The sequence below is a fragment of the Diadema antillarum genome, unplaced genomic scaffold (genome assembly GCF_040938485.1).
Source record: "Diadema antillarum isolate AM-2024a unplaced genomic scaffold, OU_Dant_1.0 seq00000169_RagTag, whole genome shotgun sequence".
NCBI lineage: Eukaryota > Metazoa > Echinodermata > Echinoidea > Diadematoida > Diadematidae > Diadema > Diadema antillarum.
In genome coordinates this window covers 1,465,901-1,492,148 of record NW_027271238.1, presented here as the reverse complement: position 1 = coordinate 1,492,148, position 26,248 = coordinate 1,465,901, and the positions used below count along the sequence as shown (strand labels likewise).

The following is a 26,248-nucleotide window of genomic DNA, read 5'->3' as shown; positions in this document are numbered from 1 at the left end:
TGTTCAGTATAAATATGGATCCAGGTTTGGTCGTCAGTGCATGACAAACAGCATCTAAACGCAGTACATGCGATCACATTAAAGGGGTTGTTTCTCCAAACTCCTTGCGTATAATCTTATTGGCACTTATGCTGACAATGATTCCTGCGAGGTGATGTCCTTTTGAAAAGCAACATCTAGAAAATACACAAGCATTAGTGCAAACGAGATCATGCATAATGATTCATGGCAAATGTGCTATATTTGCTCGATGCATTGCTTAATACTCTTACATACGATATAGTGTAAGGTCGACTGTACCCTTATCATACAGCTGGTATTTGATTTTAAAACACTAACTCATATCAGCCATTTTAATCTGGGGGCGTCCCAAAGAAGAAGAAAATATTATTCACTGAGTCAGGTGCATTGCTGTGTCATGCTCGGGAAGTAAATAAGCTACAGTAAAGTTTATTTAAAGACAACATTTACTAGCTATACTGAAGCCCCCATTTTATGACTGAATCACATGTATTAACATTAAAGAAAAGAAGAAGAAGAAGAAGAAGAAGAAGAAGAAAAGAAGAAAAAAAAAACAGCTCCCAATCAGAACAGGTCGATGGGCTTGCTAGTTTGTAAATGTATGAAATCCTGATTTCTATAATGGCGCCTGCTGGCGCCTAGCAAAAGCACGGAAAACATTACCCAAATATAAACATTCCACATGTTGAATATATTATTTCCGCATCCTCTGGGTTTGTGCTGTATGGAATGCTTACTGTAGTTGCTGCCTAGTATGTCGGATTTCTAAAACTGCCAGATAAATCTTAATCGAGACTTTCAAGCAAGCCAAACAATCAATATATATTTTGATTTTTTTTTCCTTTTGTGTTTCTGAGTGTTGTAGAGGGGGAGTTCAGTCATGTATTGATGGTGTTATTCCAATTTATATTTTGTATGGAACGCTTTAATTGTGCCGTGCGTGGCGGCCGTGTATGGTACGTACATGTACACTTACGTACATATCGTGCTACACGATTAAACTGGACTGTGCTACTTCGCCCAAAAAATTTGTATACATGTACTAAGTGAAACATGGAAAAGCCGGCCGATGGAGAGGAAAAGAAGAAACATTTCCGTAAGAAAACGGATAAACCGTTGATCCTTCCAAAATCTACTGCAGATAAACAGCGTCTTCAAATTGAGAAGTTGATGAGAAATCCTGTAAGTGTGATTCTGGCGCGACGTTTCGTGTGAATCTGAACGTTGTATGCATGATTCGTACCGTTCATAGATTTGACCGTACAGTACGTTGAAATGGAATGATAGCCGCTTTCGTATGCGCGCGGTTGATACCCACTGATATTTCGTTGTGACAGAGTAATTTTGAATGGTTCCTGGACAACTCGACCGCGGGATAAGTCGTCCCTGGACAAGTCGTCCCTACCCCTGGACAGCTCGACCGGGTCGAGTTGTCCAGGGTCAGGTTTGCGATTGGACAACTCGACCCAACTTTATTTGTGCCAGATTTTTGCAGAATGAAACACATTTTAGTCATTAAAATGGCATAGGTTAGTGGAATGATGTATGAAAAAATGTTTTATCGCATTTTTAAGGCAATTCCTATTTATTTTCTGATGCTGCGAAGCAATATTTCACGGTATCTTCCCTGCTCTGAGAATCTCGGTGACGGAGCTTTTTCTTGTGACGACAGCCTGTATGGTAAGGTGACATTTGTTGAGAAATTTCCATTAAATGCTTATAACCAGCAAGAAAATATAGTATTTTACATAGTTATACGTGTTTTCTATCCTTAGTGACATTTTCATGAGCAGAGGAATCATTTCAGTATGAAAAATGAAACAAATGTCTACAGTATGTCGATTCGTCTTCGTTCGTACTTGTTCGGTTTCCATATCGTGGGACGCGCGCTGCTAGCTAGCTGCTAGCTGAGAGGCTAGGCTGAGCGTGGCGCTCGCTCGCTCCCTGGCCACCAGACCCCCTCCCACCGATACCAGCCCAACTTGTGACGACATCCTGTTTGGTAAGGTGAAATTTGTTGAGAAATTTCCATAAGATGCTCATAACCAACAATAAAATATAGTATTTCATATAGGTGCATGTGTTTTCTATCCTTGGTGACATTTTATGGGCAAAGGAATAATTTCAGTAAGAAAAATGAAACAAATATATCTATGTCGAATCGTCTTCGTTCGATAGGTGTCCACACCGCGGCACGCTGCTGAGAGTGGCTCACGCTACTACCGATACCAGCAGAACGGGATACCGGCCCGCGGGCCCCGAGGGCCGTAGGGCTGGCAGTCGTGGTGCTCGCTCGATGGGTGGAGCGAGCTGTGTCGCTGCGTAGCTACGAAGTCGACCGTGATCTTTTCTTCGACATTTGGACTAAATTCCAGTCAATGAAACTATTTCATACCTTTCTCTTAACTTTGAACGATGTTATACTGACTAAATGGTTTGAAAAGTGTCTGAAATTTTACCGTCACTGTATTGATTCATAAGTAAGCCATCAACAACATGACGACCAGGCTACAGTCTTTGTCTTGCAAGCCCAAATTCTCTGTACTACGTACCACACCACTACCCACAAGCTATGGAGAACCTGACTCCGTATTGATACAGTGGGGACCAGTACTGTACTACTGTACTGTCAACAAATAATGGGGGAAAAAGATAGTGACAAAAAAGGAAATAAGATTTCTCACTCTTTTTCTTTTACTTTTTTTTTGTGGTTGGTTTGTTTATTTCTGTTTTTGCCAAAAAAAAAAAAAAGGATTGCCCTGCATGTCTTGCATTCATTAAAAAAAAAGAAAAGAAAAAGAAAAGAACAGGGAGTACATGAAGTACTGGTACTGGCTGTCTTAGCTTGTCTGAAAACTTCAAATATGTAATCCTCTATTTTTTTTTTCTTCTACGCACTTCTCTCGGTCTTTGCCAAAGATACTATTTTGAAGAAAAAAAAAAATTCTTGTAACTTACACTTGAACACTTGTAACTTATATTTACCGGTGATTTCGGACAGTACTTTTCTGAAGTTGATGATATGATCTGAACTAATCCTTTTTAAGAAAAAAAAAGGGGGATGGGTGGGGGGGGGGGGGGGGGGGCATCCCAGGCCTGCATAGAACATCATTCTAATGCCCTGGGCAGAGTTGTGTCAGAAAAACAGAAATGTATATCTTAATTTGATTTTGTTACGTATGCATGATACAGGTTACATTGTCTCTGTCTGTCAAACTCACAGGTACTTTTTTTTTCTTAAAATAGAATTATGGTCATAATAAAAAAAAATTCTGTATGGTACGGTACTTAAAATTCTGTCTTTGTCAAAGATATAAACTGCGAAAACTGTTTGACGTTACAGACAGTTCACTACACATCGGTTACGGTGTAACATTATCCTAAATTCCTAAGGCCACGTTAAAGTCCATCAAACCATCCAGATCTCTCTAAACCTTAGTTTCATCACAGAAAACAATGTCACACCTTTCTTCACAACATATTTTGGGTCTGGACATGACTAATTTTCATCACATTTCATTTATCAGGGCATAAACAAAGGTGCATTTTAAATTCCACCTTGTCTTATTTTATATGTCCCAGTTTGATGTGAGCTCATCAATCTACTTATCTGGTATCTAGATAGAACAACCTCAAATTTTGCTGAATAGCCCTTTAAAGACAGGAGTATAAACGAAAACCAGAAATGTCATTGTCAAAATGATTTATACCCCCTCTTGAAGTACTGGTGCCTATTTGACCTCAAAAAAATATCATAACACTTACTATATCTACAGATTGAATGTGCACAAATTGGAAAAGAATTTCATGACCCTGCATGGCATTCCTCATTTTGAGGCCATCAGAAATGTGCTGTTACCATGACACCACACTTTACTCTTTAAAAATGTATCTTGCACTTTGAATATCAATTTTTTTATGTGTTCCATATATCTGGTAATTTCTAATTGAAAAAAATGGCAAATTAAGTCTAATTTGTTAGTCCATTACCGCACTTAAAGGGTTATAATTTGCTATTGCCATGGCAACACACTTTCTCCCCAGTGCTGATTAAAATGTTATAATGTAAACAGGACTCCACAGCTGGGATATTTGGTTGCAGGTGCAAGGTGGCTAGCAGTGCATAAAGCCCCCCCCCCCCCCCCCCAAATGCAATTTGGCCAAATGCAATTTGGCCTATAAGGCTGCGTTCACATAGAAGTATACTATTCGGGTATAGTACGGTACGCGTTTTCGAGGGCACGCGAATAGCTTGAATCGAACGATATGATTTTCTAACACGGGTAAGAGGGCACTATTTGAATATGCCGAATAGCACAGAATAGTAAAGCATAGTGGGAATCGCGCTTGTTCGATTTTTGAGCAGCGTATACCGTCTTTCGATTTTGAAATGGTAACAACTTTGGTCTCGATTAGCCCTTTAGCAAAAATAATCATATAGACTGACATTCTGATGCAGTTTAGAAATTGTTAAAGGACAAGTTCACCTTCATATACATGTGGATTAAGTGAAGGCAACAATGTTAGTAGAACACATCAGTGAAAGTTTGGGGAAAATCCGACAATCCGTTCAAAAGTTATGAATTTTTAAAATATCTGTGCAATCACTGCTGGATGAGAAGACTACTACAGTGTATGATGTCACATGCGTACAACGATATAAGGAAAATAAAAAGAGAATTTCACAAAACTTGACTTTTTAAATAAAGTGCACATTTTCTTGACTTGTTACTGACTTATGTTAGGGGTAATATTATTCCCCCTGACTTCTGAAAGAGAGAAGTCGAGTGTTCTTTTATTATGTGAGAAAAGTGAGAATATCTTGAATTTTCTTTATACTTTCTTTATATAGTTGTACTCATATAACATCACAAGCTACAGTAGTCTTCTCATCCAGCCGTGACTGAGCATAAACTTCAAAAATTCATAACTTTTGAACGGATTGTCCGATTTATCCTCAAACTCTCATTGATGTGTTCTACTAATATTGCTGCATTCTCTCAACCCACATGTCTATGAAGGTGAACTTGTCCTTTAATAAGATTGCTGGGATGGTTGTGTAGGAGGAAGACATTCGGATGGTGCGGGTGATGGTGTACTGGGTCGACTTGACGACGCATAGGGAATAACGAATACTGAATTCTTCTATGTTAACGCAGCCTAAGGGTATACACAGCTTTACATTGAGCCTAACATGACCAATGTGTGCTATTAAACTTATGTCATCACTTAAAAACTGGAGAAGTGTGATCTGTAAGTCTTTTTGTAATTTCCTGGGCCATCATGTAGGGCTTACAATTGTCATGGCAAACACCTTCGAATGCATTTGTATACTAATATATCTTGCACAACTTTATATTGAGTCAATTTTTGCTTGAATCTCTTGAAAACCAGCATACTACAGTGTAGTAGTTTGAGAATTCTACAATTTTTAATGATTTGTACAAAAATGTTGTTACAGTGGCAAGACATCTTTTGACACTCACACAAAAGTGTCTTGCACAACTACACATTAAAATATAGGCCTACTGATTGTAAACATACAACTGAATTGCCAATTGAGAGAATATATTTCAATCCACAACTTTAGATGCATGATTTTCATAAAGTTTGCAGTTATCAATTAATAGGGAGGAAAAGGTGTCGCGCATATCTGCCTGTGATTTAGCGGCTACACCTGCCAAGATTTAGGTTTACAATGTACAAGTACTACTAAAAAAATGAGGGTAGTTTGATCCACAAGACTTTGCAATGGACTGACCGATGGACCATCCTTTACAAAGTCTTGTGGATCAAACTACATGTACTCTAATTTTTTTAGTACCAGCTTCAGAATGGGGTGCTGTTCGTTTAATTCGCAAATTCCCTATACCTAGAGGTTCTTTAATCCGAAAATGAAAAAGGGTTCGTTAGTCTTAACATTTGTGGCATTATTCCGAAGGTTCGTTATTCCCGAGATTTGTTAATCCGAAAATGAAATTTGGAATGAAGAACCTTCAGAATAACGAATCTTAGGACTAAAGAGCCTTCGGAATAACGAACCTTTCGAATAACGAGCTGTAACCTTCAGAATGATTCCTCTTGCTTCAGGTAGTATTTCTGCTCAAAATGAAACCTCAAAATGTGGTATTACTGTATGAAGGTGATTACCTTGTATACAGGTACTCCTGTCTCCATCCAGTTTCCTTCTCTCTGGGAGGTTTTCTCTGAGTTATAATGCAACAGGCCATGACCATGTCAAGGAAACCTAGTGTCTTGCATTCTCTTATCGAGGCCAACAATAGTGGCAAAATTCATGAAAATTACTGGTATCCTGTGATAAGGTTTAATAATCATGCTTCATCCTTTATTTTTGCTATGCCATTACCATAGCAACCAATTCAGGACACTGCAAAGATGTGTCATGGACTTTTTCATATCACAGTCATCATGTGTACCAAAGTTTGAGATATTTGCCTAAAAACTATGAATACAGATTAAAATACATTCATAATTAATTTTTTAAAAGAACATACATGTACTATGTAGCTTTACATTATCATGAATTCATTAGCCTTCACCACACCTTCAAGAAACGGCATTATCTTGATAAAGACACAAACTCAAATAATGCTTGTCACATTTTCAACTAATACATTGCTGTTGTCTTGTACGACCTGATTGGAAAAATTGTTGCAACACAGGCAAACTCCTTTCAGAATGAAGTGGTCACTAAAGTTTGATAGAAATTGTGGAATATAAAGCAAAAGGGGAGATGTCTGATCTGCACAGATAGTCCGGATTCATGAAATGAAATTGAATGTGGTTCTATGCGTATTTATGCCAGCTTCAACCTAAAATGCATTTTCTCTCCCAGGGATTTTGTGTATTTCCTCCCTTTTTCATATTTATACATATTTTTTTTAATTATCATTTTTATTTCTTTCATCAATATCATTATTACTCTTATTATTAGGTCCCTATTATTATTATTGTTATTATTTTGTTATTATTATTATTATTATCATTTTCATTATTAATATTATCATTATCATCATTATTATTATTGTTATTATTATTATTATTATTATTATTATTATTGCCTTTGATATGATTGAGAACTTGCATTGGTTGGTTGACACTCACTTTCATTTTGTTGCCTCCTCTTGGTACACCTTATTAAGGCTCACTGCTTGCTCAGCCCCCCCCCCCCCCCCCCATGCTTTTCACTCTTTTCCTTTCTTTATCCTCTGTTGTTCTTTATCTTGTTTGATTTTGCCTCCTTATTCATCCTGTTCCTTCAAGGTTTCCCCCTTTGGTCCTCAGATCTGGATCATCACTGACCCTCCTCAGCCTTTTGTCTGTCAACCTCCCACTCTAATCCCCCTCCCTATACCTGTTGGGCTCCTTGCCCATGACTTCCTACCCTCCCCTTTTGTTTTCCTTGTTCTGTGTCCCTAGCGAGTCTCTGACTGTTCTTTATGGGTGAAGTCCTATTATATGATTGCTTTCCCTGCCTGTTTGTCGTTTTGCCTCTGACAGAGATTCTGCTAGGATTGAAAGCTCAGGCCCATTTGACTCCATTTTACTCCACTGGCTCTCCACAATTGGATTTAAGCAGTTTTTGAACAGCAGTTGTTGTTTTTTTTCTTCTCTCTCTCTTTTTTTTTTTTTTTTTTTTTTTTTGCTACACTGAAAAAACAAAGTGTGTACGTAGGAGTATGCTGTAGAACTAGGAAAACATTTCATTTTATGATGCCTATAGGACAAACACACAAGCATTTTTATAACATGAGCAATTTCACATTTCTAACCCATAGGGCATATATGGTTGTTTGTTTTCACATACAATTGATAACATAACACAATCTGATTAAAAGACGATCAGTATTCTTAAAAAACTAACTAAGAAGGCTGAAAATAGATGGTAAATTTTTGGTCAAGTTATGATGTCACGGTATTTTTTTTTTTCATTTGTGCATGCACATGTGTGTGTGTGTACCACATAATGTCTTTTAGCAGCAAAGAAATATCATGTGATCATTTCAATCATCAGAATATATAACAGTCATGTTGCCCCCCCCCCTCCCCCCCCCCCCCATAAAAATGTCAAACATACCAGGCTCATTGACTTTACTATCTTTTTCCTCATTAAAGTTCATATTGCATACACACTCACACACACACACACAAGGAGGGAAACGGTCGAACAATCAGAACATTACAGTAAAAAAAAAAAAAAACTCAATCATGTATCCATAGTGTAAAGATTGCAAATGAATGTGATTTGACTACCTGACATCCAAAATGACATAGTTATAACTCACAGAATTGGTATTCAAAAACTATTTTAATCTGTAAGTGGAGGATTTGAAGGGGAGATAGAGATACAAGAGAGAGAGCCTGGAAAGAGAGATGAGGTGGTGGTGGTGGTGGTGGTGGGGAAGGTTAATACAATTTATTATGTTACCTATCACAAAAAAAGTCCAACTGTAACCTGTTTGTCCAGTTACCTGACAAAATTATACAGGGATCCCTGATATAGAATTGTGTTGACCATTGTTGATGAGACCACCAACAACAACAAAAAAATGCACAAGGAATCCATGACAAAACTAAAGATCAAAGTCATTGAAAAAAAGTAGAGGAAGTGTCTCTGATTGTACGAGTCCTTTTGCATCAATCTGTCCATGTTATGCATTTTTTTATTTACCCTGACCCTAATGGTTTACACTGACGATTTGCTGCGTGAAGGGATCGAGTCATCATCTATTTAATCAGTGTCACCTAAAAAGTTTGGTGCATTCACCTTTTATGCCATGATCATCGGTTGTCAGTTTGTTACTGTCAGCTCCATAGAAACACTTTCTTGGAATAAAATGAATGGGGTTAACACAGTTTTGTATGCTATGTTACCATATAGAAATATCTAATTATGACAATAATTAGAATTGTGTTGGCCATTGCTGATTAGACCAACAACAACAAAAATGCACAAGGAATCCATGGGGGGGGGGGGGGGGGGTCCCTTTTTTATGCACTGCTAACCTTGCGCCTGCAACTGAACATCCCATAGCTGTGGAGTCCTGTTTGCATTAGCCAGAAGAAGAGAAAGACACATTTTAATCAGTGGTAGAAAGAGAAAGACACATTTTAATCAGTGGTAGAAACTGTGTTGTCATGGCAACAACAAATCATAACCCTTTAAATGCAGTAAAGGACTAGCAAATAAGACTTAATTCTTCATTTTTTTTATTGAAATGACAGGAAAAAAGGACACATAAAAAAGATGATATTTGAAGTGCAAGATGCATTCTTAAAGAGGAAAGTGTGGTGTCATGGTAACAGCACACTTTTGATGGCCTCAAAATCAGGAAGCCATACCGACAGAGCGGTGAAATTCTTTTCCAATTTGTGCACAGTCAGTCAATAGCAATAGTGATTATGATAATTGTGAGATGCACACAATAGTCACGTCAGCCCAATTATTTTGTGGGAAATACCCCATGCGTACAGTAGTGTCCATTTCACATTTAAATGTATAGCACTGTATAGTACATCCCCATCTCCAGACCACAACAGGTGGCAGTCCCCAGGAGCTTAATGTAAGATAAATCCCCTGTCCAGGGACAAACATCTCAAAGGTTGGGTGGTCTTAACCCTTAGGGTAGGAGGCTAGCAGGAAATAGAGATATACATTGCTGGTCCAGACAGAGAGATGATTGGTTAAAAGTAATTTTCTTTTGTGTTTCTTTGAATAGATTTTCAGACAATGAATAACATAAGTTATGTAAGAATGACCTTCTTTATGATTGGTCAGAAGTGTAGATGCTATACAACTCTTTATTTCTCACTCCAGACAAGAAGTAACATAAGTTATGTAAGAAGGGATAGTGGTGTGATTGGTCAGGAGTTATTTTCCATGTTATGTCTTTGTGTGGAATCGAGACAAAACAAAAGTTAGTAGCAGCAATGTGCTGACTTGACCAAGGTAGTATTCTTTTTGTTTCCCTTAATGTACCCTTCCCCTTTCGTAAATGGCTGACTTGTCCAAATAGGACTATTTTACTCTCCCTTTATTCATAGAACCACCGTGACAGTCCGAGCAGAGTCCCAGGTCGCGTCAAGGGTGAAATATGGCCACGTCACTCTCCAAGAGGATCTCGATCGCGATCGCGAACTGCAGTGCGCACTGCCACGATGAGCTCCGGGTCGAGATGCTGACGTGTACACTGTTTGGAACGGGTGTTCGCCGCCTGGTCGTCGCCTGGCACTCACATCACTTAGCGCTGACACTAATGCGATTGTCAATGATGCGATCCCAGCTTGGAGATTCACATTTGCGCTAATTCGTCGTGAGCTGGAAATGGATGAAGTTCATCCTCAGTCATTGATGACAGGGTTGACAATGAGAGGAGATGCGAGACGAGCTCTGATGCAATAGCCTCATGCAGCATCCGCAAGTGTGACAGGAAGGCAACTCCTCTTCCGTAATAATTGTTCCAAAACTATTTCAAATCAATGTTGCTGGAACCAAGCACCTCACCGATGTGGTGTAAAATAGACATGTATGAACTTAGAGAATTTATCAAAACCGTCTCAATAAGGAAAGGACGTGACTCTGGAAAGTAATATTGCATCTCCTTTTTGTATTGGACGCAGGAGAGCTATGGTCTACTGTATGTCCATCTCCTTTGGAGGTTAAGGAGCCAGAGTGAGAAAAAGAGCTTTGTCCACGGTTAATGTTAGGAAAAAGGGGCTACGTGGCAAGTATTATGGGATAAGCCTACGTGTACCTTTTTACGTAACCGTGGTCAAAGGACTGGTCAGCGAAAATGAGCTCTTTTGTTTCTTTTTGCCATCAGGGAGCGTCCGGAGAGAGTAACATGACTATACTACCGATTGAAATGGCTCCCTCTCTCGGCCAGTGACTTACTGTCAAACTAACGGGGTACGTGCTGCTACAAAGGTGTGACATTGTTTTCTGTGATGAAACTAAGGTTTAGAGAGATCTGGATGGTTTGATGGACTTTAACGTGGCCTTAGGAATTTAGGATAATGTTACACTGTAACTAATGTGTAGTGAAGTGTCTGTAACGTCAAACAGTTTTCGCAAGTTATATCTTTGGCAAAGACAGATGTTTAAGTATATACCGTACCATACAGATTTTTTTTTTATTATGGCCATCATTCTATTTTAAGAAAAAAAAATACCTTTGAGTTTGACAGAGAGAGACATTGTAACCTGTATGATGCATACGTAACAAAATGAAATTAAGAATTATACATTTCTGTTTTTCTAACACAACTCTGTCCAGGGTATTAGAATGATGTTCTACGCAGGCCTGGGATGCCCCCCCCCCCCTTTCATCCCTTTTTTTTTTTTTTTCTTAAAAAGGGTTAGTTCAGATCATATCATCAACTTCAGAAAAGTACTGTCAGAAATCACCAGTAAATATAAGTTACAAGTGTTCAAGTGTAAGTATTTACCGGTAGGCATTTTCTTTTTTTCAAAATATCTTCGGCAAAGACCGGGAGAGAAGTGCATAGAAAAAAAGAAAAAGAAAAGAGTTTTCAGACAATATTTGTAAACGTGGAAATTTTCGTGGTGTTGAAATTTTCGTGCATTTCGCGCAACCAGAAACTAGCGCGAAAATAAAAGCATGCAAATATTTTTGCTTGCCATATGTTATTGTGCATGATGTCTGGATTCCGCGGAATTAAAAACAGGCGAAACTCTTCTGACCCGGCCAAATGCGAAAAATTAGTCGCGCGAAAATATCCACTTTTACAGTAGGTCCTACACCCGTTTTTTTTTTTTTCTTTTTTTTATGAATTTCATGCAGGACATGCAGAACAACTCTCCTTTTTTTTGGCAAAAACATAAACAAACCAACCACAAAAAAGTAAAAGAAAAAGAGTGAGAAATTTTATTTCCTTTATTTGTCACTATATTTTTTCCCCATTATTTGTTGACAGTACAGTAAAACAATAAGTGTATCAATATGGAGTCGGGTTCTCCATACTAGCTTGTGGGTAGTGTGGTAGTACAGAGAATTTGGGATTGCAAGATAAGACTGGTCGTCATGTTGTTGATGACTTACTTATGAATCAATACAGTGCCGGTGAATTCCAGACACTTTTCAAACCATTTAGTCAGTATAACATCGTTCAAAGTTAAGAGAAAGGTATGAAATAGTTTCATTGACTGGAATTTAGTCCAAATGTCGAAGAAAAGATCACGGTCGACTTCGTAGCTACGCAGCGACACAGCTCGCTCCACCCATCGAGCGAGCACCACGACTGCCAGCCCTACGGCCCGCGGGGCCCGCGGGCCGGTATCCCGTTCTGCTGGTATCGGTGGTAGCGTGAGCCACTCTCAGCAGCGTGCCGCGGTGTGGACACCTATCGAACGAAGACGATTCGACATAGATATATTTGTTTCATTTTTCTTACTGAAATTATTCCTTTGCCCATAAAATGTCACCAAGGATAGAAAACACATGCACCTATATGAAATACTATATTTTATTGTTGGTTATGAGCATCTTAGGGAAATTTCTCAACAAATTTCACCTTACCAAACAGGATGTCGTCACAAGTTGGGCTGGTATCGGTGGGAGGGGGTCTGGTGGCCAGGGAGCGAGCGAGCGCCACGCTCAGCCTAGCCTCTCAGCTAGCAGCTAGCTAGCAGCGCGCGTCCCACGATATGGAAACCGAACAAGTACGAACGAAGACGAATCGACATACTGTAGACATTTGTTTCATTTTTCATACTGAAATGATTCCTCTGCTCATGAAAATGTCACTAAGGATAGAAAACACGTATAACTATGTAAAATACTATATTTTATTGCTGGTTATAAGCATTTAATGGAAATTTCTCAACAAATGTCACCTTACCATACAGGCTGTCGTCACAAGAAAAAGCTCAGTCACCGAGATTCTCAGAGCAGGGAAGATACCGTGAAATATTGCTTCGCAGCATCAGAAAATAAATAGGAATTGCCTTAAAAATGCGATAAAACATTTTTTCATACATCATTCCACTAACCTATGCCATTTTAATGACTAAAATGTGTTTCATTCTGCAAAAATCTGGCACAAATAAAGTTGGGTCGAGTTGTCCAATCGCAAACCTGACCCTGGACAACTCGACCCGGTCGAGCTGTCCAGGGGTAGGGACGACTTGTCCAGGGACGACTTATCCCGCGGTCGAGTTGTCCAACCCCCTTTTGAATCTGAGGATAGGGCCTAGAACCTATGCTATTATGCAGATATTATCGTATATAATAATGCCATATACTATAATTTTCTACTGCGACTAGACTAGGTAGTGTAGGCGGTAGTCGTCAATTAATAGGCCTAATATTTATAGTCTGCAGTCACGTCTGTCCGTTAGATTTCTAACGTATTTAACGCACCTAGCAAGTGCTAACGCCCCGGTAAGCTAAGAAGGACGTAAGGTGTCAGTGTTGTGTTCATAGACACATGAACATTTCCTATTGAACTCTCGACCTTCTTTATTATATGATGACGATGTTTTAACTTTTATGTCATCAAAGTTTCCTCAATGTCAATGATAATGAAAGAAAAATTATTAGATAAATATTATTGAAAGGGGAGAAATTCAAGTCAAACCTCACTAACCGCTATGGCGCTAGCCTCTGCTCCTCAAGGCATGTAATTTAAACCGTAGGCCTAAAGCAATAAAGTTAAAGTTTAAGAGTGATAATTTAGTAACGTTACAGTGTTTATGTGAGTACCAGTATGACTGGAACTCTATACAACATGGATTCCACCAAATTGTGATTTATTGACAATTTTCCGTGAATGTTTGAACTCTGGATTATTAAAGGACAAGTTCGCCTTCATATATAGGCAGGTACCGGTATCCTATTACCGAACGCGTACATTTTCAATGGAAGCCTGTTAAAACAACTCGTATACGCGTGCATCCATTGGACTACACATACGCTGTTATCTCACAAGGGAGCTGGTGCAGAAAATTGCTAAACTGCAGCAAAAAATGCTAATTTTAGTAATAATCGCTGAAATGTTGATGTTTGTTATTCTGCGTTAATAACATTGACCGAAAATGCAATGCCTAAATTTTCCCACACTGAGGGGGCATGTTCGGTAAGTACAATACGATTTGGGTCAGTAAAAAGACACGGTTTTTGTGGAAGGGTTATTTGAAATACCAGGGTACAGATTTTGTCAAGTGCGTGGCTTAGTTTTCAAATTATACTGTTACAGCTAAATTTATCAGAATTTTAATTACGGTATCTTCTGGGAGATCTTTAGCTAAATTGAAGCATAATGTTGCCCATCTGGAGAAATTAAATAAAAATCGTTCAGTAATAGGATACACCTCCATACATGTGGATTGAGTGAATGCAGCAATTGACACATCAGAGAAAGTTTGGAGAAAATCGGAAAATCCGTTCATGAGTTATGAATTTTTAAAGTATCTGCCCAGTTTGTACTGCTGGATGAGAAGACTACCACAGTGTATGATGCCATGTGCGTACAACGACATAAAGGAAATAAAAAGAGAATTTCACAAAATTTTACTTTTTGAAAAAAAGTATGTATACATTTCCTCAACTTGTCACAGACATATGTTAAGGGTAATATTATTCCCCTTGCCTTCTGAAAGAGGGAAGTCAAAAGCCTATTATTAAGCGGGGAAAGTGAAAATATGTTGAAATTTCTTTATATTTTCTTTATATCGTTGTACTCATGTGACATCACAAGCTATAGTAGTCTTCTCATCCAGCCTTCAGTGAGCAGAAACTTCAAAAGTTCATAACTCTAGAACAGATTGTCTGATTTTCCTCAAACTTTCACTGATGTGTTTTACTAATATTGCTGCATTCACTCAATCCACATGTCTATGAAGGTGAACTTGTCCTTTAAGGCCCACAAAGATGGAAGAGAAATAAATCCCATTTCAAGAGAAAACTTCTGGCTATTTCCCACTTTACCAGAACTTGTTTAATTTCAAATTTCATTTCATTATTCTATTGTCATGATTGTGAGGCATAATCTATGAATGCAAAGGCAATGTTTTCCCAAGTTGTGAATATACTACCAGGTGACTTGCACGAATAACATTACAGGTCTATATGCGTATGGCAAAAATAGCTAAATTGAAAATGAAAAGCTTGGTAAAAAAGGCCAAGTCAAGTACCCAATGTACAATCGATTCATGTGATTATTAACACATCAGCTAGATTTCCTTCTATTTTCCTTCTTTTCATAATTGATCTGGTGATTTTATAAACATGATGAAACAAGAATTTTTTTCTTTCATGAATTAAAGAAGAGCCAATAGAGTCTTCAGAATGATCAAGAAGAACTTTTACAGATGTAGAGATGTAATCCTAAAACTCTGTAGAAGTCACTTGTCAGACCACAGTTTGATTACCGCGGGGTACTGTGTGCAGGCTTGGTGTCCAAGATAAACAAAAAAGTCCTTGAGAAAGTGCAGGCTTGGGGCCTGGGGCCACCAAACTCGTCCCCAGCCTGAAAAACCTACCCTACAAAGTCAGACTTATGAGACATAATCTTACATCTCAGGAAGATAGAAGGAAGAGGGGTGATTTTATTCAAGCATGTTATCGCATCATGGCACAATTATAGAATGTAGACAATATTGACCCAAACTCCATCTTCCAGAAAGCAACATACCATGGTCCTCAAAGACATTCCCAGAAGCATGCCCTGGACTGGACATAAGAAAAAAACTTCTTTAGCCAGAGAGTGGTAGACAGTTGGAACAAACTCCCGGAAGATGTCATCCAATCACCAACACTCCTCACATTAAAAAACAGAAACATGGACATCCAGTTTGGGTTTATACTAATGGGCTACAAAGGCCCCTGAACTCTGACACTCTTTGCAATCTATCAACTTAAAGCTGGAGGTTTGGCACTTCAAGGTAAATTCAAGGTGATTTTTAAGGATAACAATTTTACATTACGGTTTCTGCTACATATATCTGTATATTTTATTGAAATTGAAAAGGAGTTTTACTTCATTTTGTTTTTTGATCAAGGATAAACCTGTCTACGTACCGGAGAAAAAGAAAGAATGGAGCCCGAGAGCACCAGCTGAATTTGTGCGAGATGTTATGGGTATGTTTCCTCAGGCCAATCACCAAGCAAATATTGGTCTAGTTACATTATTCATCCTAGATATGGACTGTGTGGAAAAAGTTGTGCATCAATTCTTAAAATTTATAGATAGTTTAAACTGAGATTTGATGAATAATGCAAAAATTAAAAAATTTACAGTGAAAACAAGAGTACGGTATGCATGGGTTCTAAAGTCTGAAGATGCAGTAACACTGAAATGCTAGAATCAGGTGACTAAGGTTTTCTACACCACATGAACAACAAACTAGAGTTTTGACATTTGAATGTGAATTTACTAAAGGCCATAATTATTGGCAAGATTTGATTTCTGGGTTTTGTAATTACCTACACAAGACTTGCTAGCATGGTTTTTGTTCTTTTGATTGCATTAAATTTGCAAATTAGAACTTTGAATGAAGACGAAGACGAAGCAGTTTGCAGTCGAAACGTCGCAACCTCTCAACGTTTGCACATCGTGAGACAACTGATTACTTTCTTCATTCATTCTTCACCACGATGAACCTCTTCCAATCCAATTAGAACTTTGTTTCATTATCTGTTAGTTGAATTGATACATGTATTATGTGTATCAAATTTAGGTTGGCTAAACCCTTTCATTTTAAAGGGACTGTACAGTACTGGTTGAGGAAGGGATTCATGTTTTGAACATTCCTAAGTGAGATAATGAAAAGCCTCTCATGAAATATGAAAGAGCATGTAATTCTAAGAAGGATTCAACGTTTATTTGATGAAAATTCGTTTTGAAATGGCTGAGATATCCAAAAAAGTGTTAATAATAAAAGGCGACATGCCCCAACTTTATTAGTATCTCTTTGTTTCACCTAGCTTGTTTTTGGATATCTCAGCCATTTCAAAACCGTTTTTCATCGAATAAACTTTTGATACCCCTTAGAACTGCATGCTCTTTGACATCTCATAGAGTGGTTTCTGAATATCTCACAAAACGTTAAAAGCGAAATCTTCACCTCGACCAGAACTGTACTCACCCTTTAAGCCCTTGTTTACGTCCTTTGCCAAGTGTTTATCATTATCTTGAAGGGTGTGTACAGTTCTGGTCGAGGTGAGGATTTAGCTTTTAACATTTTGTGAGATATTCAGAAACCACTCTATGAGATGTCAAAGAGCATGCAATTCTAAGGGGTATCAAAATTTTATTTGATGAAAATCGGTTTTGAAGTGGCTGAGATATCCAAAAACAAGGTGAAACAAAGAGATCCTAATAAAGTTGTGGCATGTTGCCTTTTATTATTATCACTTTTTTGGATATCTCAGCCATTTGAAAACCAATTTTCATCAAATAAACGTTGAATCCTTCTTAAAATCACATGCTCTTTCGTATTTCATAAGAGGTTTCTCATTATCTCACTTAGGAATGTAAAAAACATGAATCCCCACCTCAACCAGTACTGTACACCCCCTTTAAAGGGGAAGGCTAGTAACTGATCAGTGGGAATCAGTGGAAATGCTGGGAGATGATTGTTCCAATCCTTATGGGATTCATTCAAGAGTTCATTGTATATCTATTGTCGTGTGAAAATGATTTGCTTCAGAATGGTCTCATATTCAAGTGATGTGCAGTTTAATGCTTCCAGGTTAGCGTCCCTGGTCAGTGACGGAGCATTAATCTGCACATTACTTGAATATGAGACCGTTCTGAAGCAAATCATTTTCACACAATAATAGATAAACAATGAACTCTTGAATGAATCCCATAAGGATTGGAACAATCATCTCCCAGCATTTCCACTGATTCCCACTGATCAGTTACTATCCTTCCCCTTTAAGATGGCCCCAACAATCCTACCTTGCATAATCTATGTTCATACTGTATTAAAAAGTAGATATTTTCACATTTATAAGCATTTTTTTTTCTCGGCGGGGTGTATTAGGTGAGTTTCTCAACAGACATGAACTACTGAAATGTAGAAAAGCAAGCAAAAATATTCACATGGTTTTATTTTCATGCTGGTTTCTGGTTGCGCGAAATAATCGCGAAAATTTCAACTTCACCAAATTCCCACTTTTACAGTAGTTTCTGTTATCTGTGGTAGGTTGTATGTGCAGTAGCCATGCGTTGGAATACTCGTATATCAATGAATTGGTGACATCTTCTGTCCATGTATCAGTGGTTTCTCCTTTATACTTGGCAAGTAATAAGTTTGGCCTTTATCTTCATGTATGTTCATTAGGATCTAGTGCTGGAGCAGGCAGTGGGGAGTTCCATGTCTATCGTGGCTACAGACGGCGAGAGCTGGCCAGGGTGACGTACATTCAGAACCGAGCAGAGAAGGTGAGAGAGTGGTGGAACTACTCATGTCTTCTTTTTACCTGTCATCCATCGAGACATGGTACCCATTCACAAAAATTTTGAGATTCTTCCTGTGACTACAAATAGGGCTATTTATACGCTTCTCATTAATTTTACACCTGAATAGGTATTCAACTCACTCTAATTATGTCCCTCAGTAGGGCCTACCTTGTAATAGGTCACTAGATGAATGGTGCATTACAAATGCTGTGTTTGTTACTATCATTATTATGGGGTTTACACTGAAATGATAAAACTTCCAAAGAGTCGTGGAAGGTATTGACCAAGCATGAACACCTTTTTGTGTGGGGTAATTCATTATTTGGGGAGATTTCAAACTCTAGGAAAAGATAGGAAGGATATATTTCCTTCTTTCCAAATTCATGTAAAAAAAAAAAAAAAAAATCAAAATTTAGGGAAATTTGTGTGCAAACTAGTGAAGAATCTGTGAGCTAATGAATGATCTCATCTAATTTGCAAACATGATTTGTATGTATTGACGTCAATATTTCAATAAAAAGATGTTTAACTTTAACCCTAACTAGGCCGGGCTATTTAGGTAGATGATAGAGCCGGGGGGGGGGGGGGGGGGGGGGGGGGCCTTCAGATCTCGGCCGTTGATCGCGCAATCGCAACGAAAATTGGCTCACACATTGCCTCGGACTATTTGGTATAAATCACAAAATTGATTTCAAAACAGGCCCATTTTTTGTGTAAATTTTCGATTGAATTTGTCCATGACATTGTTCCGTACAAGAAAATATGTTATTAATTGATTTGAATCAATACATGGGTGTATGCAAGGGGGGGTCGGGAGGGTCGTACGACCCCCCCCCCCCCCCCCCCCCCCCCCCCAAATTTTCAAAAGGTCCACTTTTTGTAAGAGACATTTTTGGAGGGCTTTTTACCCTATATACAATCAAGAAAAAACAAGTGACCAAGTGGTGTTCCAGCAAATTGTCAAAAACCTCGTAAATTTCGTAAGTTAATTTCAATGGCAATGTCATACCTTATTTCTAAGCCGCACTGCCATGCCGAAAAAGTAACTTTTGTATGCACCAAATGGCCCCATTTTAAGATATAAAATTCAAAAACTCCCTACCGTGGGAGGGGGGACACCCCCCTTCCACACCCTCCCCCGGTCGGTCGCTCCGCTCCCTCGCAAAAAAGGTCCAAAAATTTTGATTACGACCCCCCCGGAAAAAATCCTGGATACACCCCTGCAATAAAACCCCCAAATAATCATGCTTTTATGAAATTTGCCTGTAAGCGCAGTTTGCTTTGAAATTGTACACAAATTCACGTTTTTGAGCAATTTTTGGTCTGACATGCATGTACATATTTATGCGTAACTTTGGAATCGCGCACCCGGGCATCGCAAATTTGGTGTCAAAAGATGTGGGAGACTCGAAAGAAAAAAGTTATGAAACGTCGAGGCGATAGCTTTTTGCGATAGCGATACATCGCCCAGAATGCCGAGGGGGGGGGGGGGCCTCAGAGGCCCCCCACCCCCCGGCCTAATTAGGGTTAAATTTCCATAACTGTTCATCCATTTTCAATGACACATATCCTTTCACTATTTGTTGACTTTGCTGAATAAAAGTGAACATGGATAACAGTCTTGCAGGTTACTGAATAGAATAGGCCTTCGAATTGGATTGATATCTTTGATGCTGGGGTAAAGGTAATCGTTAGTCTCGTGAGGAAATCACAGGTAAGACGCACAATGTTTCACTCGCTGCTGCTGAGTTTCGGCATTTACAATGACACACGGTGGTGCATGCACATAAGTTATAACGTGTTTGTGGACCTAGTTGGCAGCATGCTGCCTCCTTGCACAAGTCGGGCAGTGCGCCATCCTGTATCCGCTGGCTGACAGTCCAGTTTAGCAACTCTTTTGTGGACGTCGGAGGTGGGATCTCATCGGAGATGTCTACACCAACGTTGGTGGCGGTGGATGGGTGTCCCTTCTGTTGGTGAAGGCAAATACATCACATCCAGGATTCAGGGAACCTACAACCCTGTTGATGTTGCCTTTGTTGGGTTGTATCTGGATAGCTTCCTTCACTCTTGTGGGGTACCACTGAGTGGTGTGCTATGTCTGCATTTCACACCCACTCAGTTCGGATGATGTTGGGCTCTTTATGCATGCTTGGCTACTGCAGATAATGTATCTCTGTCCTGTGGTTTGTAATGTCCCATCTGTGTTCTGATATCCTTTCCCCAACAGGCCTGCCAGTCTCACCTATTATTTAAAACTCTTGTCATAATCTCAGCATGGGATCTGGTAGACTATACCATCCCTTCTGAGGGTTTGCCTGGAGTCTTTGACACTAACCAAATGGTTTCTGATGGTGGTGTTGTCCTTGTAGACAACATGAGTGCTGTACTTCTCCAAACGACATCCGAGAAAGGGAGCAATTTATTCCACATAGAGAAGGACAATCGTAGACTCGTATTCAGCTGTATCCTGCTCAGTTGAAATATCTTGTGTCTATTCAAGTATAAATGCTACCCTATATTGATTTGTCATCATTTCAGTGAGTAGTAAACTGTGAAGTTATTCATTTATCCATGCATGTACTCTGGCAATTATTGTGATGTAATTTTTCACTGATATATATGCCATCTTTGATGACAACAGAGGTTACATTTTCAATACTGACTTAAATGAGACTGGACTTGTCACCATTTTCCTCTCTCCATTTCAGGAAGACAAAGACGTGACCTACCACGAGAAACTGGAACAGAATGAGAAAGCAGCAGAAGAAAGAACAGCAAAGAAGAGAGCAAAGAGGTGAATTGACTGATTTATTACGAATGTCCATCAAGATAAGATTTTTTTTCCCTTTTTAAACAGTGAAATGAAGTCATCATCAATGCTTACCATCACAGAGAACATGATGCACTGTTGAAATCTTGATTGCATTGTGAAGTTGTTGAAGTCTATTTCACAGGGTGACCAGTCACATAAATGACGGCTCCCAAATTTACAATGATATTTTCAATATGTAATGTGAATTGAGTCACTTGCACATACAAAAATGAATTCTAAAGTCAGGAAAGTGATATATTAATTTTTTATAGGCAAAAGGCATTTTAATTTTATTTTTTTTCAGACGTTTTATTTGTTCTTTTTATTGAGAGAGAGAGTAAATGTGACCATGTAAGCCCCATGACCTGTCTTGTAGATACGATATGCAAATGTTTGTCTCATTCTCACAGATGGAAAGTGGGACATTTAAGCATAAATGGCATAGTTAAGCGTTGCTGGCAATATAGGGAATCCAAACTTCCTTTAAAATGATATGAAATCTGTTATGAACTGCATGCAAGCTCAGACCATTGGACAGCCCTATTAGATGTCTTTCTGTGTGACTTTAATAGTATGTGGGAATAGCAACTTGGAACGATTTAATTCCATTTATGTACCATATTTTATCTTTTGCAGACAGAAGCAGAAGCAGAAGATGAAAGCAAAGAAGAAAAAAATGGAGGAAGAAGAAAAGGGTGAGATTGAAATTAAGCCAGAAAACTTCTCCCCTGCATGACTTTAATTTGAAGAAGTTGGTAGAAATATGACAATATTATCCAGTACACATCAGTGCACTTAGGTAAAACTGTGTGAGTCTTTACCAGTCTCTGCTATTATTTGCAAGAGGTAGATTTCTGATAGCTGTTATCATGTTGATGTGGAATTAACATGAATATCACAACATTTTAATCAGCATATGAAGCTCAAAGTTGCAACTGATTGACAAATTGACCTTCATCTACATAAATTAATGCCAATTATCCAGTGTTTTAGTAGTAGCCATGATGAAAAATCATGGGCACACATTCTTGGGTTGAACTCAAACCAACATTCTCCTGATTACTAGGCAGGCTTTGTGTCTACTAGACTATCAAGCTTCCACCCGATAGCCATAGTGGATATATCGCCTGTTTATCAATAAGAAGGTCATTGGTTTGAGTCCAACCAGTGTATAGTATGCCCGTAATTTTAATAATGGCTACGAATGAAATGCGAGATAGTTAGTGTTTATTTACATCGATGAATGGTAATTTGTCAATCAGTTGCAATAAAAAAAAAAAACTAAATGGAAAAATCTGAATAAACACAAAGTTCTCTTTGTTCCTAATTTGCATCAGCTTGAGTAGTCGATGAGATAACACATGGCAGCAGTACTTGCTTTGAACAGAGTGCAGTAGAGCAAGTGGCTTTCTGAAATCGACAGAAAAACCGAAAGAAGCAAAAGCTAATAAAGAAAAAAAGACGTAAGGGCCTCAATGTGATCCTCAGCTATGTTAAATGAATGTAAATTAATACTTATTATACAAAACATGATTTTTAAAAAAGAGATATATTTAGAATTTGTTCTCATTCTTTGCCCTGGTCTATTATCCTCAATATAATGTTTGTTTGTTGAGCTGGTGTCATCTTGTTTGCTTCTGCTGACAGCAAAAAAGAAGGCAGAAGCAGGGGAAGATGCTAGTGACGACAGTGATGAGGACGAGGACGAGAAGGATGACGATCAGGGAGATGATGCCGAAGAGAACTGCTTTGTGATTGGAGGAAGGTGATGGATGCCCGGGGGACTTGGTATCTTGTCTTTGACAAGAGCTGTAGAAACTTTGGTATCTCAACAGCAATACATTGTGCCAAGACACTCGATGAGAGATACCTACTAGGCTCAGGTGCAGATGATGTTTGACGGAAGGTTTAGCGTGAATGAGTTGAGAGGCAGATTTTTAATTTTGTTTTCCACTTGAATTCTTACTCTTCCTGTTGCACGGAGATTGATACCAGGAAAGTTAGTCTCGTGATGTAGTACAGCATGGCTGATATCATCATGGATTGAAGATGATGCTGATGATGATGGTGGTGGAGGTGATAGTGACCAAAAAGTGAGATGCAAGACCTCATCACGACTGAAGTGTGAAAGATTCCTCCACACTGGATTTAAGAGCGCTAATGTGGAAAATGTGATGGAGTGTAGACAGTGAATAGTGAGAGGTGTGAAACAAGCACCATGAGACACTCCCATTACACCACTGCACAGTGAGCCAGAGTGAGTCCCCAGCGTGTCATATGTGGAGACTGCCCTCTACAGGACAGTTTTTTTTTTTAGTTTTCACACAGCTCTGATACCTGAAATTGTATCATAAGGCTAAGCATGGGCCCCAGATATCAGTCCTAACTTAATCTTTTTACCTGTTGTATGCCCAAGCACTTAGCTTAACCCATTGAGGACAGACTGATTTTGCTTCAACACGCATTTCCCATAGACACTTGCCCGAGTATACTCGGGACTCGTCCTCAACGGGGTAACATGCCAGGCACTTTTCATCCACATCAGCAATCCACCCAAACTTAACCTATTGCAACTGATGGACAATTTGAAAAAACTTCACCTTGTTGTCAAGTTAGCAAGCCCACTCAGATGTAGCATTGTGCCTCAAGAAGGCCTTGGTGACATGATTGGAGAGATTAGGAGAAAAAGGTCATTTCTTTTCTTTGACAATTACTTTCTAGACGAATTTGCCAGTTGTTGGCAGAGAGAGCACTCCAATGTGTGTGTCAAACATGAAGGGTTTTAACCCGTTGAGGACGAGTCCCAAGTATACTCGGACAAGCGTCTATGGGAAATGCATGTTGAAGCAAAATCAAACTGTCCTCAACGGGTTAAAGGGTGGCAAAAGGCAGCAGGTTCACTTGATACCAGTTTGAAGCTAAGACTGGGGTTATGCTGATTTTTGTTTGGCAAAAAACCCCCCAAAACAATAGTATGTTTTGTTCAGGTGACTTCAGAATCTTGTATTCATGTATGATAACTTATGACACCGCAGTTTGCATGAATTTAAACCAATGGATATATCTCCATGGCTTATAAAGAACATCTACAGCAAGTCAAGTTGTAGGCCTTCATCTTTTCCCAAAGCATGCAAGTTGTATGGTAAACAAATATTTACTTTAAGAGCTTGTGAGTTGTAAATAAGTGTGAAACATCATGTGAGAAATAAATACATTTCATAGAAAATACTGTTTCATATCAAATTGTATTATGACACATGTCCATTGTAGTTTTGTTTTGTTTTGTTTTGTTTTTTTTTTGTGAAATACTGCAATACCATTTTTAATAGAAGGCTGGCATCCCTGCACTGGTGTACATCAGATTCGTATATAAAGAGAATCTGGCCAACTCTGTTTTTGACTTATGAGTTCTGAAGCCTAAGATTGGTCAAAACTGGTCTTGTTATATTCGTGGAGCCATATCATTACCAAATTTGCGCTCACATGCAGTGCCCATTCACATTGTTAACTACCCTTTATTTTGCTTTGCTCTCATTATGATGTCTGAGCGTACTCACAAACCCTCTAAGGCATAATACGCTGAGAAATGACATGATGTCCAATGTAGCAGTTGTCCAGACTCTCTTTATATACGGCACTGGTGTACATGTATTAGCCAGATATGAATGTTGCAAAAGTGGTAGAAGTCATTATGCTGCCCACTATATGATTGCTCCACACTGTGGAACATCAACCCGCAACATGACTTTCTTATGCTTATCCACCCCCTCTCTCTGGAACACCAGAGATGAAACGATGGAAAAAAGATTTTGTGATCCATGTGGCAATACACAGAGTATGAAGGGATAAGAGGTATGTGAAGTTCAATACAAGTATTTTCTGTTTTTATATGTCATAGTTCTCTTGTGTTATGACTTTTGCTTTCAATATTTGTGTGTGTGTGTGTGTGTGTGTGCATGTGAGTGTGTGTTGCATGTGTGTAGTGTGTGTGATTTCTCATGGGGTGGTTGAAGGGGAGTGTTTTAGGCTTTTTGCCCTTTTCTCTCCTATGTCATAATTTACATAGCACTTCTCAAGAGGATGCTTCCTTTGAAACATATCAATGGGCAGGCTCTTTGGTATTGTTGAATAGTGATTCTTTTTATTTTGTTTAATCACTTTTGCAACTGCTTATAGGTTTATAGAGAGAGACATCCAAGCAATGAAATAATGAATATCAGAAGGAACATTTGTACAATGAGTTTCTGATCCATATCATAACAAGAAAGAATTAAAATACAGACACCATTAGCACCATTTAAATTTTGTGGGGCACTCTTCATTCAGTTTTTGACTCCAACACTCATTCATTTTGGCCACTACAAGATACTGTCCCACAGACAAGACAGGGAATGGAGTTCCCATGTGTGAAAGAGTTAAAGCCCATACTTGTAAAGGTCCGGCTTCGTTCATTTTATTTTATCACAAAGAACAGGGTGCATAACCTGGTGAAGTGGTCTGCCCCAAGTGCATACAACTTGGCCCCATGGAAGGCAGCTAGTAGAGCTGAATATGGGCTATACAGCCATCTTGTCAGATGGAAAATGAAAACAAATTGTAAACAATCAAATTCCTAGAAGAATTTTCTACTTGACCCCAATGGAATTTTTATGCTTCTCTGCTGTTGCTTCATGTACCGGGTCTAGGGTAATTATCCCCTGGGCAATTACCCCGGACCCTTCTCCTGATGTGATCCTAACCCTAATCCAAACCAGAACCTGATCCTAATCCTAACCCTAACCCAAACTCTATACCCTAAACCTAACCCTAACCCTATTCTTTACTCTAAACAATGGCCCTCGGGGGATGATTGCCCTGATACGCATATACCACACCTTTGCAGAAAGCAATCATGAGCTGTAACTCCATGTATCTATTTTAAAGCAGTCCACACCAAGTGCTTGTAAGCATGATGTGCTCTTT

General features: G+C 38.8%; 1 protein-coding gene across 1 annotated transcript; it reads left to right on the top strand.

Annotated features, from left to right (window-relative positions):
* Positions 1–1,074: 1,074 nt before the first annotated feature.
* LOC139728186 (PRKR-interacting protein 1 homolog) lies at positions 1,075–23,055 on the top strand. Its single transcript, XM_071639149.1, has 6 exons — positions 1,075–1,203; positions 16,064–16,142; positions 18,353–18,453; positions 21,183–21,268; positions 21,923–21,981; positions 22,934–23,055. Exons 1-6 carry the CDS (start codon positions 1,075–1,077, stop codon positions 23,053–23,055), a joined length of 576 nt encoding a protein of 191 aa, XP_071495250.1.
* The last annotated feature ends 3,193 nt before the right edge of the window (positions 23,056–26,248 follow it).